Below are 10,027 nucleotides of genomic sequence, written 5' to 3'. Positions count from 1 at the left end.
AAAGTTCGACCAAACTGAGATGCTTGATGCTGTCTTTCTCATCAACCATTGCCACCAAGCAACCTACAACACGGTACGATGCCATATTTAATGAGACGGGAGTCACGTCCGTTGCAGCCATCCATAACCTGCCCAGGCTACGTACCGTCTGTGCAAAAAGTTGTGGTTTATGGGGGCTTTACATCCCAAAGCGACTCAGGCTATGAGAGACGCCGTAGTGAAGGACTCCGGAAATTTCGACCACCTGGGGTTCGTTAACGTGCACTGGCATTGCACAGCACACGGGCCTCTCGAATTTCGCCTCCTTCAAAATTTGACCGCTGCGGCCGGGATCGAACCTGAGTCTTTCGGGCCAGCAGCCGAGCGCCATAACCACTCAGCCACCGCGGCGGCATGTGCAAAAAGTAACTAGGCAATGGTGGCTTGTTTCTTAGCGGCGTAGCGAAGCACTTATGGCAGCCCATGAGCACTAATCGGTCTAAAGTAAGACGAGCCCTTGTCCTCACGTTTTGACACCTTTCGGTCTTTAGGGATGCCGTAAAGGCTCTGTTATACGATTGGGAAGCAGAAACCTGTTGCTCGGTTACTTTTGGCAAACGGCGTACATGTACATAATACGCGGGAACTAAAGCAAGACCGTCTCGCTGCGTAATAACTAGGCTTGGGACTTATTAATGAGAGAATTTCTCGCGTTATTTGGGTTGTTGTACGAAAACCGCGCCGTCAACAGAAACCCGTATCAGAAACGCAACACGCGAATGACGTCATCACCCCTCCTGAAAGCGTCACCGGCACCGCACAGGCAAAAAAGGCCAACACTTCTCCTTGCCCTGTGGACTGCGAGTCTCCCTACTCGAGAAGGGCAAGTCGACTTCCGCGGTGAATGGAAACAGGTTCGGAGGTGCTCTTATCGGTAGTAGCTAAAGGGAACCTGCGCTTAAGGTTCCCCGCCTACTATTCGCTCCACCTAGCGGCCATCACCTGCACTGTTTGGTAGGACGGAGGCAGCTACCGTGGCTAGAAATACGGAACGGCACCCGATGAAACGCCAAAACCGTCAGCATAGTGCGGTGTGTGCAAATGCCGCATTGATGAGAGCTAAAATAAGGGTGTTTCCTACTTGTTTCCGGCCTGGACGCACGAGTAAAAGCTGCAGCGAGATAGATTCACGTGGTTGAACGAGCACGGCAAATCCGCATGCGGCTCATTCATTCATTGGGTTGTCGCGCAAGCTTTAATTTTCTTGACGCAATGCGGCTTTGCCGCTCATCGCGCATGTAAGGTGCTCAGAGAAGACCGCAAACCATACAAGCCGTGGCCGACGCCCGAAGGAGCAAGTATGTATGTCGGGAATGCCAAGCGACATAATGCACCACCTTTGACAACTTTCCCGCTCTCTGCCAACGCGAGGCTCCTACAGTGGCTCCTTAAGGATGGCTGAGATGAATAAGTAAGCTGTGCACTCTAAAAACAATTTACCGGGTCGGCCTTGCTCGCTGACACAGCTACTAAAGTCCACATCGCTTCAACTGCACTCTGAGCACGTTTGTTCTTTAGTTGGTTCAGTGTTAGTATTTTCTTGTGTACACGGCACAAAAACATTCACGCAGTATTTGTTTCAGGATACATGCTAATCCCACATAGCTTTATTCGTTTTACATCGAATCGAAGCGAATTTTCTGTATTTAAATATGCTGCTGTAAGCTGTTCTTTACGATGACACTTCGCTTTGTTGAGGTAGGTATGCTGTTATCGGCTGTAGTGTGGTTTTCTTAAGTTTGTACGAAATGCTCTGTGCTCTTATTTTTCGGCCGCAGCAAGTGCACTGAAGGGACAAAGGAAGGCATTTTAAGTTCATACCAGCCTTAAATTTTGTATCTTGATTCAGACATAGACAGAAACTTGTTTTTCCAGTTCTCTCGGAATAACTATTTCATTGTGTGACACTGAATGAAACAACTTCCAACGTTGAAAGTTCTCAAGCTGAGTAGCCTGCTGCAGATTACCACTGTGTCATCCCCACGCCTGAATCTTTTCGGGGTGGCTACCAAAGTCGTGTATTACGACGGTGGCGTCCTGTTGCGGTGTCGTGCTTGCAGTGCCCTGAAAGCAAGTCCTGTGCCTGACATATATGATGCACCTGCGGAACCCACGCATTCTGTTACTCTACAAAGCATGAAGAGTGGCAACCTCGATAAAACCCATGTAATGGCAGTCATAAACGATCGTAAGCTAGTACGCATGTATTCAGGCGCAAGGGCAGGCATATTTATTTCAAGCCCAAGCATGTTTCTATACATGTCCTCAGACTCACTACATGCGTTTTAAATTACGGTGCGTTAAGGGCAAACAAAGGGGACACATTTTGGCCTGGTTAATATATTAGCACAGTTTTTCAAAAGCACAAGAACAAATCTTGAACAAGTTTTCTGGGCGTAGCGCGTGTAGTTCGCGGAAATCCATTTGAATATTAACACCGTGCATTGGCACGCAGCTTGGTTGCTTAAGAGCATTTCCTTACCGGGGTACACATAATCTGGTGTGTAAATTATTCCGCCGTTTTCAGAAAAACCGGAGCAAAAAAAACACACTCAAAAGGGAGTTTGACTTCGAAAGCCCCAGTGCAGCATCAACGGCGTCATGTTTCCCGCTGTGCTGCGAAAGCATAGCAGGTGTCGAAGCTGCCAGGCGACTGCGGCGATCTAGACGTGTTGCTAAATTAATCTCAGAAAGCTCTTGCTCTTCAGAAGAGTAAAGTTGAGAAAGAAACTCTACGAACGCAACAGAAAGCCCAGGATAACGCAATCGCGATAGCCATGCTCCAACGGCATCGTCTGCTCCGTCCTACTATGTGATTACTAATTTGAAAACGAGGTGGCGCTGGGCGTCGGATTTAGGAGCGCCCCCTAGGCAGCGCAGGTTTCCTATACGATACCCCCTCAGCCTGATAACAAGAGAGAGAGAGAGAGAATCAACTTTATAGAGATCCTGCAGTTGGTATGGCTACTTTAACATGGTGCCGAGTTACCGCGACGCAGCCTGGACGTCGTCACGTCAGCGCCTTTAAGACTGCATCCGGGTACTATCCGCGGGTAGCGTAAGGCTTGAGCCCTTCCCCGCTGAGTTCCCGGTCGCTGTCTATAGAGGGCCGCCGCGACCTGCTGGACGGCCTGAAGTTGGGTGTCGTAGTCTCCACTCCGCGCTGCAGCTTCAAACTGCTGCGGGATTGTTGTCATCGCACTGGCCTCACACGGATAAAGTTCACAGTTCCACAGGATGTGGGACGCAGTGGCCCGCTCCTTCTCGCATAATCTGCACACGTCACTCTTATACACCTCTTGGCATATATGCTTAGCAAGCACTGGAGTCAGTCACGAGCCGGTTTGTAATTGTCTGTAGATCACTGCCTCCGACCAGGTGAGACCCGGGTGTGGGGGCGGCATAGTCCTCCTTCGTAAACGATACCATTTCACAATGTCGTTGTAGGCGGTCATGGGGTCGTTCCTGATATCGAAGGGCTGCCACTCCGAGGGTCCGGCACTCGCAGCTGCCGCGCGTTTCGCCAGTCCTCCCGCGTCAGCGTTGGCCGTCTCGTTGTGGTTTGCGTTCCCTTTACACGAAACACTGGGACCCATATGGGCCGGGAACCACCTGATCGACACTGCACCATCACGCACCCACGCCCCGCGAAGGACACGCGCCGCAACGCCGCACACATTGTTCCGAGCATAGTTCATGAATGCTGTCCGAGAGTCACTTAACACCGTAGTACACTTGGGGTCCGCGATGGCCAGGGCGATGGCCACCCCTTCTGTTCTGCCTGTTGTGCCCTGCTGAACAGGAAGCTCGCTGCAGACTTGGTATTGCCCGTCGCAGCCGCAACTACTGCAGCGACGAAGGTACCGGGTTGGTCCTGATGTTCGGCCGCGTCTACGTACACGGCACCGGTGTCGTTGGCATGAAGATCGATCAGAGCTTTCGCTCCAGACAGCCTCCGCTCGTGGTTGTGCTCGTGGTTCATATTCCGGGGAAGGGGAGAGACAACCAGACGGTTGCGAACATTATCCGGTATCTGATCTTTGGGCTCCCGCTTGTCTTCTGTGTATAGTAGACCCAGGTGTAGGAGAATATGACGACCCGTCCGCGTACCGGATAGGCGTTCTATCTGGGCGATTCGTTTGGCTTCAGTAATCTCGTCCAAGGTGTTGTGGACACCAAGGGCCAAAAGTTTTTCAGTACTTGTGCTCAGGAGAAGTCCCAAAGCCGTCTTCTAAGTCTTTCGGATGATGGCGTCCACATTCTTCCGCTCGCACTACCGCCAGTTATGGCAGGCAGCCACGTATGTGATACGGCTGATGGCGAATGCGTGCACGAGGCGGGTGAGACTTGCCACTTTCATTCCTGCATGACGTGAGGAGATAAGACGAATGAGATGTACCGCCGCAGCAGCCTTCGTCACTAACTTGTTGACCGTTGTCCCGTTGACACGGCTGCGCTCCACCAGGAGACCCAAGACACGTATTTTGTCGACCTCGGGAATCACTTTGCTTCCCGCCGTGCACACTGTGATGGTAATCGTTGACTGTGTTTCCCTTCGACCCTTAGGTGGAATGATGAGAAGTTCAGATTTCGAAGGGGAACAGATGAGGCCCGTCCCGTCGAGTTGGTCTTCAATAACATTCACTGCTTCCTGGAGTATATCTTCGAGATGGCCGTCGCTACCGCCCGCTATCGGCAGGGTATCGGCGGCTCCAATCATGACTATGTTGAAAAGCAATGGGGATATCACGGAGCCTTGTGGAGTGCCCACACTGCCTAGCTGCTTCTCTGGTCCAAGTTTAACATGGGGAAACGAACATACGACTACATCAGCGACTTTCTCACGGTTCGCTACACGCAGATATGCGCCGGCAACCTACAGCCTGACAACAAAGCACACTACACTCAGATGGGAGCGGCTGGACCCCTGCGCTACGTGCAAAGGACGAGGGATCACTGTACACCCAGACTTGATGCGTTACATGTAAGCAGTAGCGTATCGGCTCCACGAGACACGCTAGGAAATGCGATGCACTACTGTCGCATTTATGTAAACACGGCTAGTGGCGTGCCGCCTCCGCAAGACACGCTAGGAAATACGATGCCCCACTGTCATATTCATGTATAAGCGGCTAGAAATTACTCTAAATGGAAAGTCGCCGCCTCCAACGCCAGTTGCCCTTAAGCTTTCGGAGAGTGAGGTTACGGCGCTATTGAGTCTTCATCGTTCGTAGTTGAATCGCTGACGTCTACATCACCAGGTGAGACAGCAAAGTGTTGCTGGAGGAGGCAGTTCACTACCGACGAAGTACGAGACCAGCGTTTGGAACAGGAACCTGCCTTTGGCCCTACTCTTCGGCACGTCTATGCTCGTGAAAGTAGTCTTTGATCAGGACGCACTTTCGATGCCAACGTTCATCTGCGCGATGCGTGCCGATATCGGCTTAAGACCCGCCTCTCCAATAGATGTAACCACCACTTAGAGAGGCACCGTAAGCGAATAGGAGTTCGAGAACATGCCACGCACACTGGACGAAGTAAGGTACGCATCGACACACAAATCAAAATATGAAAGCATTCTCTGTTTAAAGGCCGAGTTGGCAGGTAAGTGAGTACAGCAGTAATCAATTTAGCAGAAGGAGCAGGCCACAGGAACTCTTTCAAAGACACGAAGTACAACTCACCTCTTTACGACGTACACTTATTACTTTGAAAAGTGTTTTTCAGTTATTAGGCTCTTGTTATTGACTGTTACATGGTTTGTTGAAACTGCTATGAACTTGCTATTGCGGGATCCTGTTGCGTTGTCAAGATTTCGGTCTGGCCGCTTTTACTCCAGGCCTTAAGCATCATCTGCCTTTTTTTATGGAAACAGTGCGTCGCTGTCATCATCACTATCATCATCATCGCTGTCACCAGCGATCACTATCATCATCACTGTCATCACTATCGCTATCTCCCTCTGGCACTATATCTATCTCTCGCACGAACTATCATTATCAGTAGCTACTGTTATCACTATCAGTACCATCACTATAATATCTCTGAATATCGGCTGCTATCATTAGCACTATCACTACCATCACTATTTTACTGTTTATTTACAATCACTAATATGATAACATATATGTTGCTTTATAAACTTTTACATTATATTTAAATTACCATACAACTTATTATTGAGAGCTCGTGCGAACAGTTTTGCGGACTCCGTCTACAACTTCCATCTACGACTTCCGTCTACTACTTCTGTCTACGCCACTCATCAGCCAAGAAAGGATTGCGGCTTCTATCCACACCACTCATGAGCCAAGAAAGGCTTACGCCTTAAAAACGACCACCAGACTAGAGCGCCTCTATCGCTGAGCGTCGATGACTCAATGACCGCCGACACTGACGAGGTAGTGGTTGATAAGGCTGACGTGGACAACGAGGTTTGAAACTGGTGAGTAATTGCCAGCAGCGAACAGTGGGTACTTCGGTGATAGTGTCAGCAACAGAGAAGGGCATCGGTTTTGGGTTTATTGAGGTTTAACGTCCCAAAGCGACTCAGGCTATGAGGGACGCCGTAGTGAAGGGCTCCGGAAATTTATATCACCTGAGGTACTTTAACGTGCACTGACATCGCAAAGTCTGCGGGCCTCTATAATTTCGCCCCCCCCCCCCCCCCTAGAAATCCGAACGCCACGACCGGGATCAAACCTGCATCTTTCGGGGCAGCAGCCGCGCGCCATAACCACTGAGCCACCGCGGTGGCACGGGGATTGTTTTAAGCGAGCAAAACCCCTTTCACTGTTCGTGCCCTTTCAGTAACTACTGGCAACAGTACGTATCCGCATACGGTTAACTGCGCATGGGATTCTTCACCTGGATATCTCTACCGAAAAGCAGGTCGACATCCTTCCACAGTGCTCTCAGATATATGTGACATAAGAGTGAAAGCCCGGCTGCCCCCTTCTACATGCACACGTGTGATCAAGGGCGTCCCAAGATGGTATTCAGGGATCAACGTTCTAGCTTCCTTGAGACCACAAGCTGCTCTTGACCTTGAGGCGACTAGTTCTTCATTTGAAGTCGCCAGGAACGTAATGAGCTGCTAAACCTACAAACTGGTTTTGCTGACATTCACTCCGATCACCGAGCGACTTCAGAAAATCAATCTTGGGTTAACAAAGCATCTATCTTGAGTTCAGCGAGACGCCTCCCCATTGTTTCTGATAAAAAAGGTTTAAAAATGTAGCTATAGTTTGCACCAGGGGTCAACGTTGCAAACAATATGGAGGCGCATACGACTTCAAGGCTTCCAAAGCGGCCTTTCTGCCAACTGCGGCGGTGACCTTTCAGCGAGGTTCGACGGCCACCCCTTCTGTGTCAGGGCCCGACATCGTTGAAAAACGTTCATTGCTGGTCCCAACACCCAACATACAGGGAAATCTGCACCAGAAGGAGACCTGTTTCCTGCGTCATTCAGATGGTCGAGTCGGTTCTAGAAAAAGTGGCCATGCTCCTGAACGACCGGATCCCAGCCTCGGTCTCCCGTATGTAAGTCGGATGTTCGAGTGGCATCAGCAAAAAGCGTTCATATTCCTGAGCAACCGGAGTGCTTCCAGACTCGACGGCAGAAAGGGCTCTCCCACGCCTCACTAGTGCCGTGCAAACTAGCTACAGTTGTTAGAGCGTACCTCAGCCTACATCTTGCAGCGAGATTGCGAAGGATGGCTTTACGCAAAATCAAGAGGTAACGAATGATGGTCTGTCCAAGCTCCTCAGCGTTTTGTTCGAAGCCATGCGTCCACATTTCTCAGCGATGGCTCCTGGCACCTCGAAGAACTTCCTTTCATCTGGTGTTTTCCTTTGAGACAGTGAATATCGCAGACAACTTTCTTCTCTAATCTGGCTTGTGTCGAACCTAACGGAACTCAAATGGCACCAAAAGTTTCCGTTCGTAATGCAGTAGAATCTGCTGGCATTGCTACCCGATTGGCTGAACTCGCCATTTTTGAAAGAAACCCGTAGACTAGTATTGGCAATTAAGTTGCAGATTTTGTCATGGTATGTTGCCCATAAAAAACTGCAGCAGGGTCTTTCGCGACGGAAGTGGCGCGCTATGCATGCGCCGCGAAATTCCCCATTTGTCGTTGAACGTCACGGATCTTTGCGCGGACGCCATAAAAATAGCGGCTGTGAGGATTCAACTCGGCAAGAAGTTGACGTTAGATGGACTTCTGCTGCAACTTTGTGAACGCTTCGCAGCTCCGCGAATTATCTGTGGTGATCTCAACGCCCAGCATTTTTACTGGAATGACAGGAGCACGAATACCCGCCGCCAGCTAGAAGACACCATTGATGAAATGTGGACCTTTGTGTTCCTAATGACGGAAGCTCCACATTTTTTCGGCCACCACCCTCAGCCAAAGCTATATACCTGACACTGCAATGAAGTGACGGCCGGGTGAAGTGGTAAACGGGACCTGACTGCATGGAGAGTGACCATTATCTATTTTTGTTTTTTCAGCCGATTTCTGTCTTCGTGGTTTAATAACAACCAATGTTTTCAACTGGAACAAGTACAGAGAGCTCATAGGATGCGTTTGTAGTGATATTATCTTGAAAATACTGTCTAGGATAATTTTAGCAGCTTCTGCGCTCAAGTTATTCGACCATATTCCGGCCCCGGATTCAATACTCGGGAATCTTTGCTCAATGCGTAGCGGTTACAAGGGAGAAAGAAGGACGACAGAGACCTCAAGACGACATTCAGTCAGCTGAATTCTGCCATTCGATGGTGCCCAAAAAAACTCTGCAGGTCCCAGTGGGCTTCCTTTTGTGCAAGCTTGACTGTATTTTCGTCAATGACAGGACTATGGCGAGTCACTGGTAGCATTGCTGGCGAATCTCCTCCTTCGAAGCCTTCTGACAATCTGCCGTCGTGCGAACAGAAGCCTCTTCCATGGTTGGCTGAGCAATTTGCGGGTTCCTTTTTCTGTACAAATTCTGGAACTGAGCCCTGTCCTCCTACTCGGTCCACATATGTCATGAGCGCCCCTTTCACGCTTCTGGAATGGCAGGCGCCCCTGAGCGGCCTGCGACGTACGTGTGCAACTCATCCGGGAGGGATCATCAGCCAACTCCTGCGAAACCTCTTTCGCGACCACAGCAAGGCGCTCATGAGCTGCTTTAAATTTTATTTGGGACATCGGGTACTTTCCACCGTCATGGAAGGTAGCTTGCGTTTACTTCATGATAAAGACTGTCAAAGGGATGACGAACGTGGCTTCCTATCATCCTGTGTCGCTCCCCTCTTGTGTGGCAAAGCAAAGCGATAAGCTGGCAAGCGCTCGCTTGATGTGCGGGCTACAAAAAAACAATGAACTTCTATCCGTCCATCATACATGACCAGATTTGGTCCAGGTTTGAGTGCGCAAGCGTCTTGGACCAGATAAGCCACACTGAGCCTCAGAGAGCTTTTCGCCTTTCGATAGTAGCCGTTCTTCTAGACGTCACTAGAGCTTATAATAGCGTCCTTCAAAGCTCTATACTAAATAGTTTGCGAAGCATGGGTGTGCAGGCCCATCTTTACGATTTATTCACTTCTTCATTTGTGATCGTTCGATACGAGTGCGAGTACACTTTGTGCTGGAAAGGCTGTATAACGAGATGTGCCTCAGGGAAGAGTTCTTTCACCCAAGGTCTTTAATGTTGCAACGACTTGTCTTCCCGCGGTCTTGAAGAAAAATCACCGGCAGCTACGCATGTCGGTATATGCAGAAGACATTTGTATCTGGTTTATCGGCTACCAATAATAACGAATAGCCTTGATAGCTCTTCAGGTATCGTTACAAGATTACCGTCAAGGTGTGAGATTAGATACTGCTAGCATAGCGCCAACCGCTACCGCTACAGCTTACCGTGTGCCGTGCCCCACCTTGCGCAGGTGCTGACTTGTCTCGACGCGGCAGGCTTCCGGCCGGAAGATGGGAATGTGGCG

At 49.9% G+C, this 10,027-nt stretch overlaps 1 protein-coding gene across 1 annotated transcript in view; it reads left to right on the top strand.

The window, feature by feature from the left end:
* The first annotated feature begins 4,843 nt into the window (after positions 1–4,843).
* Positions 4,844–10,027, top strand: part of LOC144124516 (uncharacterized) — a 29,871-nt gene continuing 24,687 nt past the window's right edge. The window contains exon 1 of the mRNA XM_077657240.1: positions 4,844–4,997. Within this exon, the coding sequence (XP_077513366.1) occupies positions 4,844–4,997 (154 nt within the window). The remainder of the gene's footprint in view (positions 4,998–10,027) is intronic.

The sequence above is a fragment of the Amblyomma americanum genome, chromosome 1 (genome assembly GCF_052857255.1).
Source record: "Amblyomma americanum isolate KBUSLIRL-KWMA chromosome 1, ASM5285725v1, whole genome shotgun sequence".
NCBI lineage: Eukaryota > Metazoa > Arthropoda > Arachnida > Ixodida > Ixodidae > Amblyomma > Amblyomma americanum.
This window is presented reverse-complemented; position numbering and strand designations above follow the sequence as displayed.